General features: G+C 48.8%; 1 protein-coding gene across 2 annotated transcripts; it reads left to right on the forward strand.

The window, feature by feature from the left end:
• Position 1: 1 nt before the first annotated feature.
• On the forward strand, positions 2-24,679 carry BRAP (BRCA1 associated protein). Of its 2 annotated transcripts, none has more exons than XM_053279803.1 (12): positions 2-271; positions 3,849-4,010; positions 5,291-5,492; positions 5,998-6,187; positions 7,551-7,664; positions 7,871-8,019; positions 9,074-9,149; positions 10,606-10,744; positions 12,746-12,855; positions 13,508-13,597; positions 23,468-23,571; positions 24,176-24,679. In XM_053279803.1, exons 1-12 carry the CDS (start codon positions 157-159, stop codon positions 24,534-24,536), a joined length of 1,812 nt encoding a protein of 603 aa, XP_053135778.1. In that variant the 5' UTR covers positions 2-156; the 3' UTR covers positions 24,537-24,679. The 2 variants fall into 2 exon arrangements, with proteins under 2 accessions (XP_053135778.1, XP_053135779.1); XM_053279804.1 differs by having other exon boundaries at positions 4-238.
• The last annotated feature ends 1,061 nt before the right edge of the window (positions 24,680-25,740 follow it).

Genomic DNA, 25,740 nt, shown 5'->3' on the forward strand with positions numbered 1-25,740 from the left:
CCCCACTACGGCGTGCGTGAGGTCAAGGGTCAGAGGACGAGGAGGCGGAAGTGGCTCGTCGTCTGAGGCGACTGCGGCGGAGTTGGGCTTTCTGCATCCCGTTTCTCTCCACAGCTCGGGCCCCGCAGGCCCGGGAGCCCTCCCAGGGCGGGCCCTATGAGTGTGTCCCTGGTCGTCCTTCGCTTGGAGCTGGCCGAGACTTCGCCCGTGCCGGGCGGCTTCCCCTTCAGCGCGGCTGGTGGGTGGAGAGGAGGAGGAGGAGGAAAGAGGGGTGAGGAGTGAGGGGGGGGAGGAATAGGCGGGCAGGAGGGAGGGTCTTCGCGGAGTGGAATTGAGGAGATTGGAAATCGGGGGCCGCGGGAGGACGAGAGGGAGCAGCAGCCCTTTCGTGGTTCCTGTCCCAGCCTTAGGGTTGGTTTATTTATCTGCTTGCTTGCTTGATTAAGTGCCGTCAATTCGGTGTCTACTCTTAGCGACCACATCGATAGATTTTCTCCAGGATGATCTGTCTTCAACTTGGCTTTTAAGGTCTCTCAGTGGTGCATTCATGGCTGTTGTAATGAAGCCCATCCACCTTGCTGCTGGTCATTCTCTTCTCTTTCCTTCAACTTTCCTCAGCATTATGGACTTCTCAAGGGAGCTAGATCTTCGCATAATGTGCCTGAAGTAGGATAGTTTGAGTGAAAATTCTGGATTGATTTGTTCTATGATCCATGTGTTTGTTTCCCTGGCTGTCCATGGTCTCCTCAAAAGTTTTCTCCAGCACTAATGTTCAAAAGCGGCAATACTTTTCCTCTCTTGCTGCTTCAAAGTCCAGCTTTTGCATCCATAGGGTGCCATGGGGAGAAACCATTGTCCAAACAATTCTGATATCTGTAGGTATAGTCATGTCATGGCATCTAAATATCCTTCCCAAGGCTTTCATTGAAACCCTATTTATTTATATCTGGAGAGGGGAGTGAGTGAGTGTGTGTGTCTGGATAGATACCCGTGTTTCCCCAAAAATAAGACAGTGTCTTATATTAATTTTAGCCCCCAAAAATGCACTAGGGCAATTAGTGGTAGGTACACCAGAAATTACTGCTAGGTCTTACTTTCGGGGTAGGTCTTACTTTCGGGGAAACAGGGTAGATGGATGGAGAGGGAGAAAGAGAATTTTTAAAGCTGCAAACAATTCGATACAAGTATCTCCTGGATCCCAGAAGGATGCTGTTTGTTAAAAGGGATTGTAGAGATTTATTGTTGATGAGTAAACAGCAATATAATGTGCAGGGTGATTTGGCTTCTGCCTTCTTCATTTGCTTTGGGGTGAGTGTGTGTGTGTGTATAATTGAATATGTATGGAATTGAATGTCTGTTTCCCTGTAACCTATACATTCCCACACACTTTGAGCTACCGGAACCAAACTTGGCAAAGTGACTTCCTAGGACCCTACAAGTAACATAGGGTACCCAGGAACCTGACAATCACCCTGCACAGATGGATATACAGTTGGTACAGCTACAAAAGCCTGAGCAATGCCTGGCACTTAAAGCTTGTTTGTGTGTGTATAAATAAAGTGGAAAGCTTCATTTTTATAGTCTTCTGATACCTGGCTGTCTAGTTACTTCCTATCGACATACTTTCTGTGCATACACATAATATATGTGTTTTGATAAATAACTGAAGTGTTGTCACAGAGAAGGGGGAGAAGACTCTTCTATGTGAGAGTCTGTCTTGTGTTAAATAAGCTGAAATCCTAGATAGATGCATGAACACGTCTATATGAAAAGGGCAAAGTCTTGTTTTCCGCTGCTCTAATGGGTGTAAGCTTCAGGAGAGCAGACTTAGGTTGAACTTAAAGGAGCTTCTTTAAGAACACTTTGACAATGGAACCAGTTCCTGGCAGGGGCAGGGGGAAATTGTGCGCTCTCCCTTGTTGGAGCTCTTCAAACAGAGGCTGGACAGAGGTTGGAGCTTTTCAAACAGAGGTTGGCGATGCTTTAGCTCTGGATTTCCTGCACAGAGCAAGGGGTCGGGCTAAATGGTCTGTAAAGCTCCCTAGGTCTAGGTTTCTGATTTCATAAAGAAAACTTAAAGTTTCCTTCAGCATAATTTTCTAAAGTGGTGTGCTGTTAAGAGAATAATACCATCAAATTCAGTCCACTCTGCTGCTGTTAAGAATATTTATATACCGCTCTTCAACCAAAGTTCTCAAAGCAGTTTATGTAGAAAAATAAATAATATATAAATAAGATGGCCTCCTGTCCCCAAAGGGCTCTCAGCATAAAACTTAGAGCCTCCATATATGTGGAGCTAAACTTTTCTGAGCTAAAAGAAAGGGGATCCATGTCTCAAGAGCTTACAGTCTAAAACGTGACACAGGGGTGGTAACAGGCAGGGGCAGGAGATGAAGGCTGGATAAATAAGGAATGGGCATTGTGTTTATAGTAGTTAAATATATCGGCTTAGCTTAATCTTCTGCCATTGTCACTCCCAAACTGACTCTCAATAAACAGCAACTCAACAGTACAGATCTAAGATGCATTAGGCAGAAAATCTAAGTAGTAGTCTCTAGCTGAAAGGACTTTAGGTGGCAGAGCTGACTTGGATGTTTGGAAAGTGGCAGTTGGTTGGAAAAAACAATCTTGTGCGATCTAATTTAACACGAGTCAGTTTCATATAAATCTGTAAATTACTGTCCCAGATTTGGCACCTGGGGATATTTTGGAAATATTTTGTGCATTTGCTAGCTTTTCCCCATCTGTTTCTCCTCCCCCAACCCCAAGCACAGCTTTCTAGACATTAAATGTTGCTGAGCATTTTTGAGGTGCTGCAGCTGTTTTATAATACAACTGCATCCATTATGCGATTACACTTTTTTGTTTTTTTGCATTACAGAGTTGCATAGGGAAAAATACAGCCCCCCATGCCAAATAAGTGCTCTTAAGGCCTATTTAAAAGGAGTTGTAGTAGCTGTTTATTAATAAACAGTCCTATGCAAGCTGATGTTTGCAAAATAAACTGTAAGGCAGAGCCCTTCTGGAACAAGTAATATTTGAGTATGAGTGTATATGAAGGCCAGTGATTCTTCATGCGAGAACAGTTTGCGCATACAGAAGTGTGTTTTAATTTTAATCTGTGCCATGTTGAACAATATGAGCTAGTGAGAGAATAGGATGTGTGTGTGTGTGTGTGTATGTTTGTGTGTGTGTGTGTGTGTGTGTGACTCTGCTTCCTGAGTAAAACCACACCCACCCCTAGTTCCTGCACACTGTAACCCAGGGGGTCCCAATCTGGTATTGCTGAACTACAACTCCCATCATCCCCAACTACAATTTACTGTGGCTGGGGATGATGGGATTTGTAGTTCAGTAACATCAGGAGTATCACAGGTTGGAAACCCCTGGTGTAAACAAATGTAAGTAGTAAGAGATTAATAACAATGGCAGAAAAGGAGGGCGGAAGTGTGACAAACTGAGCAGGAAGAGTATGTCCTGCAGAGACCCCACCCAAGTAAAGAGAGCCCTTCCCACAGTAGGCAGCTTAATTAGATTCCACCTCTATAAATTATCCTTTAAAAAAGGGGGGGGGCTACCTATCTGTGTTTGTACAGTGCTGTACTTCCTGGCCTAATTTGTACCTATCTGATACAAAAACACAATGACTCAGAGATTGACTAAACTAGGTCATACGTGTGCAGTAGTTCAAATGATGAATACATGATGTGACAGAGGAAGGAAGCTTCAAAGAAGCTCTATGCATTAATAGCCTTTAATGGCTATCATTTTGGAGGGTTTGCTGGTCTTGTTGCTTGAATTGTTGTGCTGCAGCTGTCATAGCAATATGAATCGCTTTTTCTCCTTAGCCACTGAGATGTCTGATGAGAAAATCCAGGAGAAATCGCTAGTGGCAGCCACAGCCTGCTTAGAAGGAAAGGCGCCTGTGGAGAGAGCAGCGATCATTCACCAGCACATTGGCCGCAGGGAGATGACAGATATGATCATTGAGACTATTAATCCCAATACAGGTACTTCCAAAATGCCAGTTTGTTCTCCCAAATACCTTTCTAGAAAATGTACAAAAGCAAATATCAGGGAAGGACTCTTAAGACAAAGGCAGTTTTGTGTGTTTGATGACACAAGCAGTCTCCTTACTGCATATCTGATGCCCAGCTGGCTTCTTGCTCATTATGGCAGGGAAGGGAAGCCTCTAGAGATGACCGAACAGGGAAACGTGTGTAGGCTGGAAGAGAGTTGGTTCCTTTTCTTCTTGGTTTTTGATGTGCCCCCAAATGCCTATTGATTGGGGAGAGCCAGGCCAGTAAAAATGCTAATGTGCTTCAAACGTTTGTGGATGTATTTGCAAGGCAAAGTTCCCGGACATTGTTTAAACTGACATGTGTTGATGCTCCCCAGAATGTTGGTATGTCTTTGGGGCAAGTTTTCAATGACTAGAGCCTTAATGGCATATTTCTAGGGTGATCAGACCTGAGTTACGGAGTCAAAAGTGTTTGCTGGGGATGTTTGGTCACATCCAGTACTCAGCCCTATGACTAGATGATCTCTTGATGGTTTTCTAGCTCTCATCCTATGGCTAAAGAAACTGGTGAGCCAATTTCCATGCCCTTTGCAAACACCTAAATCTGTGGTCTTCACTGTTTTTCAAGCGAGGGCCATTTTTAACAAAAGCCTTCAGTTTGAGAGCCATTTCCCACTGTGCTTACCTCTGCTTAGTACTGTTCTCAGTGCTGGGAGGGCCCTTGAAGAGATACCGAGACCTCTCTTAAGAGCTCTAGGAAGAAAACCCTGGGAAGGGCTACGCTTCCCAGGATGCTGTGCACACCTTCCAAGATGGTGCAAGGGTTCAAGAGGGCTTTGTTTCCCTTGAAGGAGGCCCCCAGTACTGGACAAAGCACAGAATTGCACAATGGGATTGGTCTCCTCCCCATGGTGCCAGGGGGCTGTGCAGAGTATTCAGCTGTGGCGGAAACTTTGCATGGGCCCAACAAACAATTAGGGAGCTACAGTGTTGATGGAGGCTCCCAATTGCTCCTAGACCTCAGCTAGCTCTGAGCAGGAAGCCACAAGAAGTGGGTCCAGCAACACAGGAGAACACGGTCCTAAATAGTTTCTGTTGACTCTAATGTAAACGTTTTCTGGTGGTAACTTCGGGGGGGCAAGCCACAATTTGTTGGGCTCCATAGTTTCCAAAGAATGCATTGCTGTTCCTTATGTATGCAAACAATATTTTGCAAGCGGATTCCCCTCACAGTAGTTTAACTACGTTTTCCTTGATTTGTAAAAAAAGACGAGGTGAGAGCGGCAATGGAAGATGGTAAAGCTTCCGAGGCTTCTTCCCCCGAGGACCGAAGTAAGCAAGATGGCCAAAACGGGGGTGTTGGAACGGCACCAGATTCTCCCTCGAAGCAGCTTCCAGACCAGATTTCTTTTTTCAGTGGCAATCCATCTGTTGAAATAGTTCATGGCATCATGCACCTCTACAAGACAAAGTAAGAAAATGTTTTTCTTCTCATATAGTTTGCGGGTCATAGTAGTCCAAGTAATCTAACACAGTCTAAGTACATCTACATTAGATATTTGTATATTTCCCCCCAGTTTATCCCTGTCTCCATTTTTCTTTCTACCTTTGGTGTCTCTCGTGTCACTTTAGAACATAAGAACAGCCCCGAACTGGTATTTGGAGGCATCCCACCTCTGAAACTGGAGGTAGCTTGTAGCCATTGAGACCTGTCCTCCATGAATTTGTCTAAGCCCCTTTTAAGAACATAAAAGAACAGCCCTGCTGGATCAGGCCCAAGGCCCATCTAGCCCAGCATCCTTTTTCACACAGTGGCCCACCAGATGCTGCTGGAAGCCACAGGCAGGAGTTGAGGGTATGCCCTCTCTAGGCTTTCTAGACTGTAGGCCCCTAGGGGCAAGGACCTGACTTTTCATTCTTTGTAACATACCGCGTACATGGATGGCACTTTATAATTCTCACTTTGATTTGTGCAGCAAGATGACCTCCTTAAAAGAAGATGTAAGGCGCAGCGCCATGCTGTGTATCCTCACGGTCCCTGCCACGATGACTAGCCATGATCTCATGAAGTTTGTAGCTCCTTTTTATGAAGTCATTGAACACATGAAAATCATCCGAGACTCCACCCCCAACCAATACATGGTGCTGATCAAATTTAGTACACAGGTAAAAGTTGAGAGATACCAAAGGCTATCTTGGCTGAAGTGTGAATGCTTTCCTCCCAATAGAAGGCTCCTTAGGCTTTTTGTAAAGGGCATTTTATCCAGTTATTGTGTCTGTCCAGGAGAATTGAAGTAGCTGCGTAAGTCCAGAATTATCCATGCAATGCATCCCAGGGAAAACACTGGCCATTTTGACACCGAACTACGCCGAGTGTTCAGTGTACCGTGACTGGGGCACATCTAGCTGTCAACTAGTGGTAAAACTACCATTGTGAACTTCTAATTCTGGAGCAGAGTGACTCATTCATCTTGTCTTTTGAAGTGCCATGACTCAAAGAATGTCTCTAGGTGTTTGTTTTTCACTTTGGGTCTGCTTCCCCTTCTGAACCTTTGAGACAAAGTGGGTGGGTGCAAAAACTGACTAAGATTATACTCATTTGAAGCAGGGTGGGGGTGGGCAGGGGAGAAGCTCCACTCCACTCTGGCAGGGTGGGATGTGTGCCTTGATTCTGGTATTTGGGCTACTGTTGTGGCCATTGGATTTCTAGAGCCCAGAAAAGTGCTGAGGGGAAGACCTCCTACCTGTTGAGACTGTCTCTCCTCCCCCTCACCCCGCTGATAGAGCACCTAGCATAGATCATCCTTAACAACATGTGGTGCTGGTATCCTTAACATGGTCCCATGATGTCAAGTTTCCGAGACCTCTTTCCTTGTCCACTTGCTTGCTGAGGGATTCCTGAGCTTTTCAGAGGATTCTGGAAGACTGAATATTCTAGAGAGCACACTTTGTCAGAGTGCTGACAAAGCCTGTCTTGCTTCACTGGCCTCTTACAAATGACAATGGTGGGGAATTGTGTTTAAGACACATTTGTTAATGTGTGTCTTAACGGACTGATGTGGCTTTGCAAAAAGACATAAGCCCTACCTGCATGCTTATGAGCCAACTGACACAATGCCAAAGGGATAGGCAGTTCTGGGGAGAGAGGAATGCTGGCCACACCAGTTCCCAAAAGGGTGTGGCCAAAGGACAGGGTCTTTAGCCCTGGAAGGACATTGGGGTAGCTGCAGGGCAATTGGAGAGTGCACCAGACCCTGGATGTCCATCACCAAAAAGGCCCTCTCCCATGCTGCATGGGACCCAAAGACAGACTCCGGAATAGTAACCAGGCAGATCTGGGTGGGAGGAAGCAGTCCTGAAGGCATGTTAGTCCCAAAGCCATTTAAGGATTTAAAAGAGGTAGCACTTGGAATGTCACCAGCCAGGGAGATGTGGGTGCTCTCCGTTAGTTTTCTATTGGGTGGGAACTCCTCTGCCCGATGCTTTGCCATGTTGGGCTCCATCTCTCTTTCCTTTGGCTTGCCTGTAGGCTGATGCAGACAGCTTCTACATGGCTTGCAATGGCCGCCAGTTTAACTCCATCGAAGAGGATGTTTGCCAGTTGGTCTACGTAGAGAGGGCGGAAGTCTTCAAGTCGGAAGATGTAAGATCTTTATTTCTTGGGCTTCTCTCCTTGGTTGCTCCTTGTCCTCGCCTCCTGGGGTACGTGCCCTTGGGGCTTGACAAATGTGTCTTCAGATCTTTAATTGCCATCGCCTCTCTCTTGCTGAAGCTTGCAAAGCAAAACTGAAATGTGTGATGAGCTGCATACATGACTTAAGAAATGCATATGCCTTCTTCTTTACAAAGGGAGCCAGCCTTCCTGTCATGGACCTGATTGAGCTTCCCAAGTGCACCGTCTGCCTGGAGAGAATGGATGAGTCGGTCAACGGGATTCTCACCACCCTTTGCAACCACAGCTTCCACAGCCAATGCCTGCAGCGGTGGGAAGACACCACGTAAGGAGGCGATCGGCAGTCTGTGTTTGGCGGTGGTGTGCTTTTGGAGTGTAACTTGTCATAGGGGATTTTTTTTTTTTTTTTGCCCCTCATTGCAGGAAGGCCAGTTTACAGTGAGAAACCTTGACTGGTCAAAATTCATTTCCCCTACTAAGTAAAAGACTGAAAGCTCCCCAGAGTCGTTACAGGTCAGCTCACGTGGCCAGTTGAGGCAGGAGCTTCTGAGAGCAGATTCTTGGGTTATCTGAATGAATGAATAGCTTTATTGCGATCATTGATCAGATGTACAAACAAATACTACATTCTGATGAGAATTCGATCATACAAAGTGCACCAACATAGAAGCCTCTTGTAACGGCATCTAGAAAGTAGGGCTAGAGGTTAGGTGTTGGCAGATCTTAACAGCAGCCGTACAAAATTTGACAACGTTGTAGGTGATAAAAGGTTTCATTTGCAAGAAGGAGTGTGACATAAAAGTCATTTCGGCCGCGAAAATGTGATAGCAGAAGAGAAATGAAACTGCGCCGACTATCATTATAAAAAGAACATAACGGTCCATGGTGGACAGATTCAACCTCACCTGAGCCACAAGGGCAAATCCGACTGGCCAAGGGAGTTTTCCAAAGCCTTCCAGATAGAACTGCTGATGGTAAGGCATCATGTCTTGCTCTGAGAAACACCCTGTGATGGCTTGGTAGGGAAAGAGATAGTAGGTCTTGGGTTACCTTGCATTCGCCCAAGAGAGCACCCTCCATGAAGGCTGGTTGGCATTGTCATTCCATGCAACCAAGAAGCGATCCAAGTGAATAGTCTCTGAGGCAAAACGGGAAAAGGTGGCTTACGGAGCCAGTTCTGATTTTGTCCTCAGCCCAAAGTTGGAGGGCTTAGAAGCTTCTCGAGATGAAACCGGGCTTTGTGAAATCCAACCCTACAGGCTGGATAAAAAGTGTACTGAGTGTGTAGCTAGGGGACTGGTTGGCCACCCTTTGCCTAGCTCGTTTTGCCTCTTGGAAATTTTCTCACATTTTTTTTCTATTCTTCTCTGGCTCTCCAGGTGTCCTGTGTGCAGATATTGTCAGACGCCAGAGCCAGTGGAAGAGAATAAGTGCTTTGAGTGCGGAGTCCAGGAAGTGAGTGGCAGATGAGGGGTGGAGGCAGTTGGAATTGGTGTGATGGCTGCTCTTGCTAGCTTGGTATCCTTTCCCTGCGGAGAGAGACTCAGCTCTGCCACTGGAGCCCTGCTCTGGTGAACCACTTGCTTCAATCTAGCCAGTTAAGGCAGGAGAGCTGGCCTTGTGGTCGCAAGCATGTACTGCCCCCTTTACTAAGCAAGGTCTGCCCTGGTTTGCATTTGAATGGGAGACGACATGTGCGAGCATGATGAGATATTCCCCTTAGGGGATGATGGGGCCACTCTGGGAAAAGCAGATGCGTGCTTGCATGCAGAAGGTTCCAAGTTCGCTCCCTGGCAGCATTTCCAGGATAGGGCTGAGAGAGATTCTTGCCTGCAACCTTGGAGAAGCCGCTGCCAGTCTGTGTAGACAATACTGAGCTAGATGGACCAATGGTCCGACTCGGTATAAAGCAGCTTTCTATGTTGCTAATCCTGAGCTGTGTTGCAATCTTGCTGAGAGAGGAACTGGAATGAGGAGCAATTGGAATATGGACTCCTTTTTAAGAAGAATACTCCTAGCCTTGAGCTAGGTGTGGATGTTGGCCAACTAGGTCCTGCTAACCTTCCCCTGATGCAGATGCCTTCTAGCCATCACGGTGCCTGCATCCACAACTGTTCCAGCTTTCAGCCTTTGTTTTCGACCCTGCCTTTCCGATCCAAAAAGGAGCACTCAAGGCAATCTGCAAGATTTAAAATCTATGCAAAAGAAATTACAATAAAATCTCCAAATAGTTAAAATGACTGGCAGAGCTGGACCCGCAAACCAGAGGGGAGTACAAACAATCATCAAGCAGGAGCCAAGTTGCATGCTTGTCGGAACAGAAAAGCCTTTGAGTGACAACAAGAAACCATCACGAAAGGGGTCAAATGGCTCTCCTCTGGAAGGGAGTTGAGCATTCGGGGTTGTAGTTGCCCCCAAGGACAACAAATACTTATATACCGCTTTTCAACAAAAGTTTCTAAAGCGATTTACACAGAGAAATAGATAAGATGGCTCCCTGTCCCCAAAGGCTCACAATCTAAAAAGAAACATAAGTTAGACACCAGCAACAGCCCCTGGAGGGATGTTGTGCTGGGGATGGAGAAGGCCAGTTGCTCCCCCCTCTCATTAAAGAGGATCGCCACATTTAAAGGTGCCTCTTCACCCAGTTAGCAGAGGCAAAGGTTTGTTGCCCCTGAGGAAGCCCTCTTCTCTTGCTTCCCCCAGGGGTGGAAGCTTCCCTTGTTGCCTGAGTGTCTCTTCCGTTGCACCCCTCCCACTAACTCATCTCCAAGACAGGGTTGAGAGAGACTCCTGCCTGCAACCTTGGAGAAGCCGCTGCCAGTCTGTGAAGACAATACTGAGCTAGATAGACCTATGGTCTGACTCAGTATATGGCAGATTCCTTTGTTCCTCTGTTCCTGTCATGCAGAACCTTTGGATATGCCTGATCTGTGGGCACATCGGATGTGGACGCTACGTGAGCCGCCACGCGTACAAGCACTTTGAGGAGACTCAACACACTTACGCCATGCAGCTGACCAACCACAGAGTCTGGGACTATGCCGGAGGTACTGCTTTTCCCTTGGGCCTCTTGAGGGACAGCCGTGCTTGGCCCCAGAGTGGCCAGGCGCTGAGCCGTCTCTTGCCAAAAGGTAGCTTTCAATCTCCCATCAGTCTCTTTGGCAGACCCTGCTACTTCCTGTCTGCGGATGTAGCTTCCTCTAGTGACAGCCTGGATGGCGTCAAGAGGGGCTTGGAGAACTTCATGGAGGAGAGGTCTATCAACGGCTACTAATCGGAGGGCTGCGGGCCACCTCCAGCTTCCAAGGCAGGATGCCTCTGAGTACCAGTTGCAGGGGAGCAACAGCAGGAGAGAGGGCATGCCCCTTTCAACTCCTGCCTGTAGGCTTCCAGTGGTATCTGATGGACCACTGTGTGAAACAGGATGCTGGACTAGATGGGGTCTTCTTGGCCCTGATACAGCCAGGCTGTTCTTATGTTCTTATGAATCCAAGGGGGCAGTCTAACATTGTTCAAACGGGCACAGGCATTTCCCATAGGAAGGATAAAGTGCTGGCGAGCACAAGAAATGTCACTGAGCGCTACCAGGGAGAAGGGGCCACCGCTCAGTGGTTGAGCATCTGCTTGGCATGCAGAAGGTTCCAGGTTCAATCCTTGGCAGCATCTCCAGGCAAAGCTGGTCGTTGTTGGCACTATGGAGGTGGATAGATCCTCATCCCCATGAGATGGAGCTGTAGAGGTGTGCACGGAAATGCGGAACTGCGATCCGGCACTGGGCTGGGGGGTTCCTTTAAGAGCCGGGGGGGAAACCCCTCCCGCCGCTTTCCCCCTCCGGCACCTGTAGTTCTTTTAATAATTGGGACGGCAGGATACCTCCCTGCCGCCCCTTATGTTTTGCTGCCGCCGCCGCTGCCGGCTACACTGCAAAAGGCTTCAATAAGCCTGTAGTGCATGCGTGTTGGCGGAGACGTGAAGCGCGCACGCTACAGGCTTATTGAAGCCTTTTCCAGCGTAGCCGGCAGCAGCAAAACATAAGAAGGGGCAGCAGGGAGGTATCCTGCCGCCCCAATTATTAAAAGAACTACAGGTGCCGGAGGGGGGAAGTGGCGGGAGGGATAAGGAAACCCTTCCCCCGCTCTTAAAGGAACCCCCCCAGCCCAATCACCCGAACCGCCAATGTCCGGACCAGTCCGGAGGCCTGTAGAATGGCCTCCGGAACAGTCCGGGCTCATCTCTGTGGAGCTGTAGTTCAGTGGTAGAGCATCTGTTCGGCCCCAGGTTCAATCCCTGGCAGCATCTCCAAGATAGGGCTGGGAGAGACTCCTGCCTGAAACCTTGGACAGCTGCTGGCAGTCAGTGTAGGCAGTACTGAGCTAGATGGGCCAATGGCCTGACTCGGTGTAAAGCCGCTTGCTCTGTTCCTACTGCCGTTTATGCACTTTGTCCTATGGGGGAGGTTGAGAGCAGGACAGCCTCTTTTCCTTGTGTGAGGCAATGGGCCGCGAGGGCAGGCTGAGTGGTCGTCTCCGGGGCCTGGAATTATGGTGTTCCAGATCAGGGATTCTCAACGTTGGGTCCACAGATGTTATTGGACTCCAACTCCCATAATCCCCAGCCCCAGTGGCCTTTGGTTGGGGATTATAGGCGTTGAAGTCAAAAAAAAAAAAAAAAAAAAAATTGGGGACCCAAACACTGAGAATCCCTGTTCCAGATCATGCCTTTCAGTCAAATTAGCTTGACACACTAAAACAGTACCAGGAATCTCCCCGGGTTTCTCTGGCCAAAATGTCTTTCCCCTCCCATCCGTCCACTCTCCCAGCCCTGTTGCCACCTGGCCAGGCCACCTCCTGTGTGCCTGAGCAGAGGGGCTTCATCGGAGTGGGGCCTTTTCTCCTCTTGTATGTCGTCTTCGGGGCGTGGAGGGGGGCAGAGGGGTGATTGAGGTACTTGCACTCTTGTTTGCCTCAGAGCTCCCTCCACTGAATGCAGTTCTCAAGCCGAAGGCAGTGTGTACAAGGCGACCAGCTGTGTGTTGTGTTTCTCTCTAGACAATTACGTCCACCGGCTGGTGGCCAGTAAGACTGATGGGAAGCTGGTCCAGTACGAGTGTGAGGGGGACATCTGCCAGGAGGAGAAGATCGATGCCTTACAGCTGGAGGTAAAGCGCCTTGGCTTTCAGTCTCTTCCTCCTCTTTCTTCCCCTGCTTCCAGCTCATTTAACGGATATCCCATTAAGAGCTTCTGATGCCCCTGGACCTTTATTCAGGAATTCACCAATTCTTACCCGACTCAATCTGGGGTGGGTGGATAAGGAACCCCAGCGAATGAGCTGAAAGATTCACTTCTGGCTAGCCCTTTCGTGTCCTCTGCTGACCTCCCTGTGACTTGTGGTGGAGACCAGTGTTCCCTCTAACAGGGATTCCCAGATTTTGACTACAATCCCCAGAATCCCCAGCTGCAGTGGCTTTTGCTTGGGCATTATGGGAGTTGTAGTCAACACCATCTGGAAATCCCTGTTAGAGGGAGTACTGGAGGTGACTGCCGTACCCCACTCCTAGCTGCTGTGATTTGATGTGATCTGCCCACTTGAGTCTGGCACTATTTCCCAAAGAAATTTGGGTCTGGTTGCAAACAGCCCAGACAGCTGAGGAAATCAGATTCTGAACTCTTTTTAGGGCAGAATTCTTGGCCTCTCCCTGGCGCAGACAGAGTCCCTCTCCCAAACGGAGCAGAGCTGTCTCCACAGGAGCTCATTTTCTGTTGCGTGAACTGTGTGACACCCTTGTGTCTTCCTTTCCCTGTCAACACAGTACTCGTATTTGCTAACAAGTCAGCTGGAATCCCAACGGATCTACTGGGAGAACAAGATAGTCCGGATAGAAAAGGATACTGCTGAAGAGGTGAGTGTGAGTCCTTCATGGGGCCGATAGTGCAGCTGTCTGTTGTGAGGAGGGCACGCAGGAGGAGGAGCTCTAAGTCAAGCTTCACTGAGTGAGTGAACTTGTCCTCGTGGGCATAGATTCCTGGGTAGGAGGGGGTTTACCCAAGGATCTGTGGTTGTCTGGGGCACCAAGAGTCGTCCTCACCCAGCCGTTCCGAACTTGGGTGGCCCAGATCTGCTACCCTGGTTAAAAGTGAGGGAGGACCAAGAGAGCCATCCTACAGCCTTGGGTTATCTGCACTGCTGTTGCTTTTTAGACCCTTCTTGGGAGCCAGCAGCCATGTGGCTAGCGAGGCCAGGCAGAGTGGAGCTGCAGTATGAACTAAGGGCTGCCTCTCTGCTGCTTGCGCGATGCATTGTGGGACACTGGAGGACCCAGCTTGGTTTTCTTCCTCTCCTGGAGCGTGTGGCAGCTCAGTTGTGTCCGGGTTGGTTAAATAGACTGGAAAACGCCGGTTGGGTTGGTCTGGGAGGCACTGAGTGAAAGCATGCATCTCCTCCATTCCACATACATCCATGTGGAAGGAGTAGAGTGAGAAGCACATGGACATGAAGCGGCCTTATCCTGAGCCAGCCCTTCGTCCAGCTTGGTGTTGTCAGTACTGATTGGCAGAGTTTCAGACAGAGAAGGGTCTTTTCCATCCCTATCTGGAGATGCCAGGGGCTGAACTCGAGACCATTTGCATCCAAAGCAGAACTCTGGACTCGCCACGAGGATTAGGAACATAGGAAGCTGCCTTCTAAGGAGTCGGACCATTGGTCTACCTAGCTCAATGTTGTCTACACTGGTTGGTAGCAGCTCTCCAAGGTTTCAGGCTTTCACGGCCCTACCCGGAGATGCTGCCAGGGATTGAACCGGGGACCTTCTGCATGCAAAGCAGATGCTCTTTCACGGAATGGGGCCCATCCCAGGAAACGTTGGAAGCTGCCTCGTACGGAGTCAGAGCATTCTCTACCCTGAACAGCAGCTGCAGCTCTCTGAGGTTTTGGGCAGGAATCTCTCCCAGCCCTACTCCTTGGAGAGAATAGGGTGTCCCTTCCCATGAAGAGATGGCTTGTAGGATCATCAGACTTCCATGGCACTGGGTGGGGGCGGGGGGAAGGGTAGGATTCAGGTGGCGATGCCTTCTCAGTTTTGGAGATAATACAGCTGAGAAAACACTACCAAACTGGGACCGCCACGGCGGGACCAAAATGTGAAAATACAGCTACTCGAGTGAAAGCAAACCTGTCAGGCAGGAAAAATGAGAACAGGAAAAGAGTCTAGGCACCAACTAGAAAACACCTCCCCAAACACACATTCCTGGAAGGAATCCTAGACTGCTGCCAGAGTAGGTCTGTAGATGTAGATGTAGTAGATGTCCAGTTTTTTTTTCTGAATAAACACTGAATCAACTTTTTGTTCTCCCACAGCTGTGGGAGTGATCGGAATCCAGAACTGTCCATTAGGACGGGAGCATCCACTAGGGGGACCCGTAGCATGGCTGTAGCTTCCAGAGCCGAAGCATAAAGGTTCCTTGGGCAGCATCAGACTGTCTTTCCCTGGCCAGCCAGGCCTGCACATCTTTCACAGGATGGTCTAAACCTTCCAGGGAGGGGAACGGTTAGATCTGCTGGTCCAGACTGGGGTTCCCAACTAGGGGTGTGCATGGAATCGGCTGGTTCAGTTCGAGTCCGGAGCAGACTCGAACCCAACCGGGCCAGTTCGGTCCTGCACCCCCTCGAACCCTCAGTTCAGTTCGGTCCAGGGGGGGTTCGCAAACATTCTTCTGCTCCTTGGCCAGTTTTTGGCCTTCCCTGCTCGTCGGGGTGGCCATTTTGGAGGCTGTGCGTCTGCACGATTGGCCTCTGCGTGGCCTGAAGAGCTGGCCAAACTGGCTGGAGGGGAGCATATAGAAAGCCCACAGTGCGGGGGGACCTCTGCAGACCCCCCCTCCACCTCCAGCAACTCCCCGAAAATATTTATTATTTATGCCAGGAAAACGTTCGCAACCCCACCAAAAATTTGGGGGGTGTTCGGTCCGGGGTCGGCCCGAACAGGGAATGGTTCGGCCTTGAACCGTCAAACTGAATTGGTTTGACGTCGAGCTGGTTTGCACATCCCTATTCCCAACCTTGCATCGGCCTTGCATGCGGAAGCTCCCTGCTTCAATCCCTGGCAGCCTCTCAGGGGAGGGCTGGGAAAGACTCCTGCCTGGCACCTTAGAGAGCCTCTGTCAGAGTAGACAGTTCTAAGTTACATTGACAGAGTGTCTGGGGAAGGTCTGTAGCTCACTGGCAGAGCATCTGCTTTGCATGCAGAAAGTCCCAGATTCACTCCCTGGCAGCATCTCCAGGGAGGGCGGGGAGAGACTCCTGCCTGGAACCTTGGAGAGTTACTGCCAGTTGGTGTAGACAATACAGAGCCTCAAGGGTCTGAGTCATATATAGGAGGACCTCAATATTTGTGGGGGTTCCCTTCCATGGTGCAACCAGATATGGAAATGGCGAATATTGAGTCATGGGGGGGTTTGGGAGGAAACCTCAACAAAGCATCATATTTCACCGGAGGCGGGATGCAGGGGGAAGCCGCTTGCCATACTTAGCTGTTCCCCCTGTGCCCTGGAATGCCTCCAAATCAGCCAGAAATCGCCACACACATCCCCCCCCCCCTTTAAAATGACTCCGAAACACAAAATGGCGGCCGGAACTTCTCTCCAGTCATTTCCAGCCACCCCTGACCCGCAGATATGCACGGTCAACATTCCCCCCCCTCCGTGTATGCCGAGGTCGGATGTCTGTTACCCAACTGCAGTTATGTGAATTGGCAGATATCGAGGTCCTCCTGTATCCCCTTATGTTGGAGTAGAACTCCCATCACCCCCAGTTACAATGGCCTCTGTCCTGTGGCTGGAGATGATGGGAGTTGTGCTCCAACAGCACCTGAAGATCCATGGCTGGGGTCCCCTGGATCTTAGGAGGACCTCAGAAGGGCTCCTCTTTTTCCTTGCAAACCTGTTGAAACATCCACACTAGCACTCTGATCGCTTTGGGTAACAAGTCGGGAGAAAACTCCAGCTGAACTGGAGGGAGAATCGAAGGTATTAGACGCCTCCTTCACAGGAAGTTTGCTGCCCTCTTGGTTGGAGATTCTGACATGAGGACTAAGCTCTGGAAGGCATAGGGGATTTGGGGTCACCTGGATTAGGTGGTGGAGCCACCTAATGGCACAGCAGGGAAATGACTTGACTACGAAGCCAGAGGTTTGTGGTTCGAATCCCTACTAGTATGTTTCCCAGACTATGGGAAACACCCATATCGGGCAGCAGCGATCTAGGAAGGTGCTGAAAGGCATCATCTCATACTGTGCGGGAGATGGCAATGATTAACCCGTCCTCTATTCTATCAAAGAAAACCATATGGCAGGCTCTGTGGTCACCAGGAGTCGACACCAACTCGACGGCACAATTTATCTTTAGATTAGGTGGTGCCCCCTCACTATGGGGGTTCTTGATCAAACTCTCAAGCCATTGTCATTATAATTGCTGCTGTGGGAACCCGAAGCTTGACCCTGAGGCCTTCTAGGGCCCCGAGAACCTGGAAGCAGCTTCTGTCCGTACTGTGTTGAGTAGATCGATGGTCTGGCTCAGTATAAGGCAGTTGTGTCTGTTCATATGTATTCAGCCCTTGGAGGAGGAGAGCTGATCTTGCAGTCGTGGGCATGGATGGTCCGCTTTGCTAAGCAGGGTCTGCCTTGGTCTGCATTTGGATGAGTGACAACATGGGAGCACTGAAATATAATTCCCCATAGGGCACGATGCCTCTCAATACTAGTTGCAGGGGAGCAACAGCAGGAGAGAGAGCATGCCCTCACCTCTTGCCTGTGGGCTCCCCAGTAGTATCTGGTGGGCCACTGTGTGAAACAGGATGCTGGACTACATAGGCCTCCTTGGGCCTGATCCAGCAGAGCTGTTCTTGTGTTATGTTCTTATGGGGCCGTACCTCACTGGTAGGGCATCTGTTTGGCCCCAAGCTCACTCCCCAGTTTCTCCAGTTAGGACTGGGAGAGATTCCCACCTGCAACCTTGGAGAAGCCGCTGCCAGTCAGTGTAGACCAGGGATTCTCAATGTTGGGTCCCCAGATGTTATTGGACTTCAACTCCCATAATCCCCAACCAAAGGCCACTGGGACTAGGGATTATGGGAGCTGAAGTCCAAGAACATCTGGGGACCCAACATTGAGAATCCCTGGAGCTAGTCTGTGTTTCTCAACCAGTCCACAAGGTGTTGGCTACTGGTCCAAGAGGCATCACTAACAAAAATCATCCCCCCAAAAAAACAATTTTGGGCTGGCGGGGGCTCTCTGGAGCTCATTTCCAGGCAGCCCTTCCTGCTGGATAACGTACATTTCGATTCCTTGAAATGAACATTACCCAGCAGCGAGGGCTACCCTGAAATGAGCTGCCCGAAATTGTTTTTTGGGGGGGTGCCTGGGGGTGGGGTGGGGGCAACCCCCTTACCAACTTCTGGTCTGGGGTGGGGGCAACCCCCTTACCAACTTCTGGTCTGGGGTGGGGGCAACCCCCTTACCAACTTCTGGTCTGGGGGCAACCCCCTTACCAACCGCTGGTCTGGGGGTGGAAACTGCACACGAATAAAGTACTGGTCCATGACTCCAAAAACGTTGAGAAACACTGAGCTAGATGGACCAATGGTCTGACTCAATCTATGGCAGCTTTTTAAATGTTCCTATGATTGTTTGAATTGGCCTTTCCCAGCTTCCACTCTTTTCTTTGAACATGTGGCTTTCCCTACTGACGGCTGTAGTTGGGTGGAAATAGGCAAGAGGCCCTCGCCACCCCCACTTGGTGCATAGGTCAGACCCTTGGCACATGGTCGCTTGGCAGAGGAAGCAAAGCTGCTTGCTTGCATAGACTTCGCCCCCCACCCCTGAAACAGGAAACCAAGGCCCCCAGAGGGGTGGGGGGTGGTTTCTCTCCCTCTCTCTTTGTTTGCTTTGTGTGAGACTGAGGACTTATGTCAATAGAACTGTGTCATGTGATCCCTTGCTTACTGTAGCAAAACCTCCAAATGCAAGCTTTTCAAATGACTGGGCAGGAATTCCGAGAGGAACTGTACTCTCTGCATGCCAGCAACTTATATGCAAATTCACTGCTTCTCTCGGCTGCGTTGGCTAACACCAAACCCTCTAGCCAAACCCTCGGTGGAATACTTTTTAAAAGTAGAACTGTCCAAAGCAAAGCTGCTAAAAACTGGCCCAGTTCACGGCAGGACTGTTGTAGGGTGGCTGGGTGTTTTTTTTAGCACTATCGAGTACTATAAAAAGGCAGCACATCTTGGAGAACTTGCTGGCGCTCTTGTTAGGATCATCCTTGCTCTGGTTTTGCATGTGAAGTCTCCATCCTTCAATTCGCCATATGTTACTTCTGAGTAACTGCGGCTGAATTGCTAGAGGAGTTGATTGAAAGCAGCAACAGCCCTTCCCCTGCTGTTGCTCCCCAGAGCAATCAGTATTCAGAGGCAGTATTCAGCATACTGCCTCTGAACATGGAGGCTCCATTTAACCATCAGAGTTGGTGCTGAGCGCTAGCCCAGACACGAGTCTCTGTGCACATGCTCTTTCTTTGCAGTCTCTGCATCAACACATTTGGGACCTTGAGTTATTGCTCTGGAATATTTCAGCAGGCCAGTGGGTGTCCTGATACCCTACTGTAATTCAGCTCAAGTATGTGTGGTTAAAATAATCACACATTCTTCACCTTCACCCTGCCTCCATTTGTTTTCCTTTCCTCTGTGGCCTCCTTTGTGGTCTGTTTTCTAGATTGTCAGTCCCTTGGGGCAGGGACCTTTCCTCTTGTCGTCTTTTCTTTATATATAAAAGGCTAAGGATGTACATGGCAAGCCCCACCCACACAGTGCTTTACCAATCGGAGGTAACAGACCACATGCACCATGGTGATTGGACAATGGGGATTCCATATGCAGATAGGGAGGAGGAGCCTGTGAGAGCAGCACCACCATGGTGATTGGACAGTGAGGATTCCCTTCTCTTCCTTCAGATCCCAGGCAGAGGGCTTTTATTTGTTTGTTTATTTTATTTCTCATGGTTTTTATACCACCTGATACGCATATCTCTAGGTGGTGTACAAAACTTAAAATATTTAAAAGTCACAAATTAAAATACATGATGGCAATAAACACAATATAATCAAATTATTAAAACCAGTTTTTAAAATTATTAACATTAATTCTAATTAAAAGCCTGAGAGAACAGGAGGGTCTTGAGGTTCTTCCTGAAAACAAACAGAGAAGGAGATGCTCTTATTTCAGCAGGAAGTTGATTCCAAAGCCCTAGGGAAGCCACAGAGAAAGCCCAGCCCTGGGTCTCCACCAAACGAGCCAGTGTCAACTGTAAGTGGCCTAGGAGAGAAGAGGGCCTTCTGTCATTTGCACTGGGAGATGGAGAGGGTGAGAAATGAGGGGAGCCCTCTCTGACAAAGCAGTAGGTTTCTTACCTTCTCAGAAATGAAACTTCTGGGGAGGAGACCTGTGTGGTGTTGGAGTTACTTGCCACTGGCGAGCTGGCAAGTGGGTTTGTAGATGCCTGACAACAAAGGAGGAACGAAGCCTTGATCATGCAACACACCACAGCTCTCTATGGAAATCAAGGATTAATTCTTAAATCTTGTAATATATATTCTAAACAATTATTATAACACTTTAACAAAATACATTTTTATTTAAAACATATCAAAACGTCTCGTATTATAAACTGTAACTATCATGTGAAAAAATACAGTATAACCACTCCATTTCAAAATATGCACTTCATTGCCAGATACATACACTTTACTTCCAGGACTCCTTTGTGAAAGGGTTGCAAGTCTCTTAGTACAGTCCATGACTTGCGGAATGATCACCATCCTCTAAACAGTAGCTACAATATTTTTATTTTGTTTGTTCTTCCTAAAGTAGAACACCACTTCAGCCTTCTTAAAGTGGCTCAGGGCTGTTTACATTAAAAAATAAAAACCCATAATAAAGCAATTAAAATCAAGAAATATTTAAATTAAAACTAATTATCATTAAAAGCCAGGCTAAAAAATATATAAAAAGCCAGTCTTTATATTTGGATTGCATACACCGCCTAGAGATGTATATCTCAGGTGGTATATAACTGATTAAATACATCAATAAAAAGATGGGTCTTGAAGGCTCTCCTGAAGGCTTCCAAGGAAGATAATCCTCTTGTATCCATGGAGAGCACATTGCACAACCTAAGAAAATACTATCTTCTAAACAAAAGCCAGATGCGATTAGGCAAAATGTGTCATCTTCATTGGCTGCTGATTTCAGAAATCATACTATGCAAAGCACATATGGTCCACACCCCCTCCTGGAACCGATTGCTATTATTTTATGGGCGCTTGTAGTTGTCATTGATATTTAGTAACCTCGCATCTTCCAATGTGTGGCCAGTCCCTTAGTGTAGATGCCTGCTCGTAGAGCAGCATGGCCAGTGGTGGTTTTCAACTCAGTACCAGCCTTTTAGGTGGCGTGTAGCTCTAGCCTTTTTCTTGGCTCTCTGTTGCCCCGTCATAATGTTAACGGCTGTGCGGTGGGGCTGTTGACCTTTGCACGCAGTTAATTCTCAGACACCACAAAGAACAAATTCCATTCATCCAGCAAGGCATGCGAAGACTCCGTTTTGGGCCGTCTGCTTCTCTTAAGTGTACAGGTGGACCTTGTTATCCACGGAGGTTCCATGCTTGGCTACAACTGCGGATAACAGAACCACGGATAACAAGACATTGAGGCTACAGGAACTGAGTGGGTGGGGAGTGGGTTAGGTTCCTGGTAAGGTAAAGTGTGCCTTGTTGAGTCAGTGTCGACTCCTGGCGCCCACAGAGCCCCGTGGTTGTCTTTAGTAGAATACAGGAGGGGTTTACCATTGCCTCTGCCTGCACAGTATGAGATGATGCCTTTCAGCATCTTCCTATATTGTTGCTGCCGATATAGGTGTTTCCCATCGTCTGGGAAACATACCAGCGGGGATTCCAACTGGCAACCTCTGGCTTGCTAGTCAGCCAAGGTTGACTCCGGGCCAATCACTTCTCTCTCAGCCCAACCTACCTCACAGGGTTGTTGAGAGAATAAACATAACCATGTACAGCTCCTTGGAGAAAGAGCATGGATATAAATGTAATAAATAAATAAGTCATTTACCCGCTGCGCCATTAGGTGACTTAGGTTCCTGGTAAAGGTAAAGTGTGCTGTCAAGTCGATTTCGACTCCTGGCGCCCACAGAGCCCTGTGGTTGTCTCTGGTTGAATACAGGAGGGGTTTACCATTGCCTCCTCCTGTGCAGTATGAGATGATGCCTTCCAGCATCTTCCTATATCACTGCTGCCCGATGTAGGGTTGCCATATTCTGGCTTTCCAAATCCAGGTGCCTAATTTGCATATTATGTAAATTGGCTTGAAAATAATTTTTTAGCAGAATAGTGACTACATTTTGCTCCGTAACTCCGCTTCTACAAGGGCTAGAGCTTAGCTTTTTTTAAAAAAAAAGAAAGCTAAAATCCGGGCGAATCTGGGTGGGCTAAGTAATCTGGGTGAGATGCTTAGAATCTGGGTGAAACACAGAATTTGGGGGGGGGGGACATGGCAACTCTCGTTCCGGGAGGTGAAAAAAGTGCTTTAAAAGGCAGAAATAATAGCAACTAGCCGACCCGCACAGAGCATCTGTGTGCTATTTGGGGCCGGCTGTTCCCCCCCCCCGCCTCCTGATCCACTCTCTCTTTCCCACTCACCCCCTTTCCAGTCTCTCCGCTGCTTCCCCGCCACTTTATTGTCTTGCCGTCCGTCCGTCCGCCGCCTCCCGTCCCCAGCAGCCAGGCCGGGCTTTGCCGCCGCGTCCTACCCCCAGCGGCCTGGTCAGGCTGTCCCGAGGCCACCGCCTCAGGCCGTTTTGCGGCCTGCCACAACCATCCTCCGCTTTTTTTTTTTTTTTTGCCCCGAACTCTCGCCCAGTGCCAGGAACTCTCACCAGAGTTCCCCCGCCAAATCCTGGGCAAGCATGTCGGCTAAGAGAATTAAATCTATAGATAAAGTGCCGTACCGTGCTCTGCAGGTCTCCAGTTGCCCAGTAGTGTCCCTCCTAAACCACCCATTTTGACAATTTACCATTAAAAAATTACAGGGCGTTAGAGTCACAAAATGGCTCCTTTCAGCAAAATGGTGGCCGGAAATAATAATAATAATAATAAATTACATTTTTATATCCTGCTCTTCCTCCAAGGAGCCCAGAGCGGTGTACTACATAAGTTTCTCCTCACAACAACCCTGTGAAGTAGGTTAGGCTGAGAGAGAAGTGACTGGCCCAGAGTCACCCAGCAAGACTCATGGCTGAATGGGGATTTGAACTCGGGTCGCCCCAGTCCTAGTCCAGCACTCTAACCACTACACCACCCTCGCTCTCTGAAGTCACTTCCGGCCACCTAGGAACTGCAGATACACAGATTTTTTAACCCTTTTAAAAACCGCATATACTGAGGTCAAGTCTCCATTGCCCGACCGTGGCTACATGGAACCACGTGTTGTTGGGACCGCATGCAACGAGGTCCACATGTACTTCAGAAGAGGAAGAGATTGAGGATTAAAACGCCAGTTGCTCTCCCCTCCTCTCAGCCTCTCTTCCTCTTATTCAGTTTATTCCCAGCCCCCAGGAGCTGCCAGTGTCTAGAAATGGCTCCAGAAAATGCAGTTCTTGTCCTGAGGACACACACTCGAACTCTGGCCTGCTTGAAACGCCTTTCTTTTCAAACAGATTAACAACATGAAGACTAAATTTAAAGAAACCATTGAGAAATGCGACTCGCTCGAGCACAGACTGAATGACTTGCTGAAGGAGAAGCAGTCCGTCGAAAGGAAGTACGTGTGTGTTGCAATTGTTTCTCGGAACTTGACTTCTTCCAAAGAAGAGTTGCATTCTAATTTGTTTACCGTTCCATCCATGCATCCCACTCCCCATTTAGATTTGTAGCTTGTGATTTAAGAGAGGCAAAGGGGACAGGGCAGGAAAAGGAAAACAAGAAAATTCAGGTCCCCCAGCTACTGCATGAGGCAGTCATGGGCGGTCCAGATGGCTGTGGGGTCTCAGCTTCCCCCTTTATTATGAAGGGAGCTTCCAGTCTCTGAGACAGCCAATGGCATTTGACGCTAATGCCCCTGCTATCCTTGCTACCTTTTCCTGGTTTGGGAATGTTACAGGGGACCCTTGAATTGATAAAACATCCCAGTGCCTGGTTGGCACTGATGCAGAGCAAGATTTCCAGGAACGCTAAGGACTAGAAACTTGCTTTGTCTTTAAATGAGATTCTTAGAAATCCTTGACTCAGCACCTGGTGCCTTCGGGTTATTCCATTCTGCTTCTAGGGAAGTTGCTTGGCTTAGCAGTGATTATTATTAATAATAATAATTATTATTATTAATAATAATAAATGCAAATCTCCTGAGGATGTTCTCCGTCTTTCAGGTACACTCAGCTGAGCACCAAGGTGTCCAAGCTCACCACCGAGCTGAAGGAGGAGCAGGAGATGAACAAATGTTTGCGAGCCAACCAGATCTTGCTTCAGAACAAACTGAAGGACGAGGAGAAATTGCTGAAGGAGACGTGTGAGCAGAAAGACCTGCAGATCACAGAAGTCCAAGAGCAGCTCCGGGATGTCATGTTCTACCTGGAGACGCAGCAGAAAATCAACCACCTCCCTGCCGACACCAGGCAGGAGATCCAAGAGGGACAGATCAATATTGCCATGGCGGCATCGGCTGGTTCGTCAGCAGGGGGCTCGGGGAAGCCCTCCTCCCGGAAGAGTAGAAGCAAAAGGGGCAAGTGAGAAACGAGGTGGTGGTGACCAACCTTTCCAAAAGTGGCCACAGCGGGGTGGCCAGGGGCAGAATGAGTCTTGCCTGTCAGGCGAAACGGGCACGAGAGTCTGGCAAGGGATCAGCTACCAGTTTCCAAAGCCTTTCCTTTCCCCGGTGCACTAGCCAATGGCAGTCAGCAACCCTTAAGACTCTTTCTCTGCGCTCGCTCGCTCCTCTTCGGTGGTATTAGTGGCTCCTCCCTGGCTGTCTCACCATATTTAGCCTCCCTACACTCTGCTGCATACCCGAGAACACTGTGTTTGGTTCTTGATGTTTTGCTTGAAACCTTCTTTTTAAAAGTGCAAAAAAAAAATCAACCAACCAAAACGACAGAGCCTTAGATTTATTTTAGGGGAAGCGGGAAGGGATGCTGCAGCCGACGCCTTCAGCCGTAAGCCAGGAGTAGACACGCAACCCAGGTGCTCCTTAATTAACTCGGGACGCCTGGTTCAGCGCAACAGTCGTCTCCTGATAGCTGCACTGCAGAAAGTGGCAGGGCCACACAGACAAAGCCATAATCAAAACACATGCGCAGCTCGTGCACACCCATGGTGAAGACCATCCCTGGGTTAAGCGTTCATCTTTGACGTCACTCACTAGCGTTACTGAAGGGCCTCGCGAGAAAGAGAAGCACGGCTAAAAAGCTTTAGGGCTGGGAGCACCGTTGAATGCATGCGGCTTGAGCTCTTAATGAGTGCCCTTTGGCCCAAGACCTGCGTTTCCCGTAGGCCCCTCGCAAGGCCCCTGAGCGCGTTTCCCGAGGCTGTAAGACCTGCCTGTGGGAAGTTCCAAGGCTGCTTAGGAAATGAAGATGCAACAAATTAGGAGTTGGAAAGTGCACAGAAAATGCAGCCGGTAAGGAATGTGGAAGCTTGGAACACAACACCACAAGTGTCTCCTGAGGCTTATTGCTTAGGTAGCTGTCAGATAATAGCTGTCGATCACAGGTTAGCTGTCGAGTTGGAATCCAAGTGGTGTGTAAGAGCAACAGGTGAGCCTTGGGAACGGCACCTCCCCTCCGCCTAATTATTCCGAACTCCCCTCAGCCCATCTTTCAGCAGTCCAGGTGTTCTCTGCGTCGGCAGGGAGTGACTTCCCATTCTGTGCACACGCATGTTCTCGGAACCTAACCGCTCTTCTTCCTGCCCTCCCCCAGAAAGCTCCTTTAGGAGG

Source organism: Hemicordylus capensis, chromosome 15 (assembly GCF_027244095.1).
Source record: "Hemicordylus capensis ecotype Gifberg chromosome 15, rHemCap1.1.pri, whole genome shotgun sequence".
Lineage (NCBI taxonomy): Eukaryota > Metazoa > Chordata > Lepidosauria > Squamata > Cordylidae > Hemicordylus > Hemicordylus capensis.

What these genes read in the sequence shown, in the direction of transcription:
- BRAP (XM_053279803.1), top strand. Translation starts at nt 157, where the DNA reads ATGAGTGTGTCCCTGGTCGTCCTTCGCTTGGAGCTGGCCGAGACTTCG. An exon ending in GACTATTAATCCCAATACAG is followed by an intron (nt 4,011 to 5,290) that starts GTACTTCCAAAA and finishes TTGTAAAAAAAG; the next exon opens with ACGAGGTGAGAGCGGCAATG. An exon ending in TCGATGCCTTACAGCTGGAG is followed by an intron (nt 12,856 to 13,507) that starts GTAAAGCGCCTT and finishes CTGTCAACACAG; the next exon opens with TACTCGTATTTGCTAACAAG.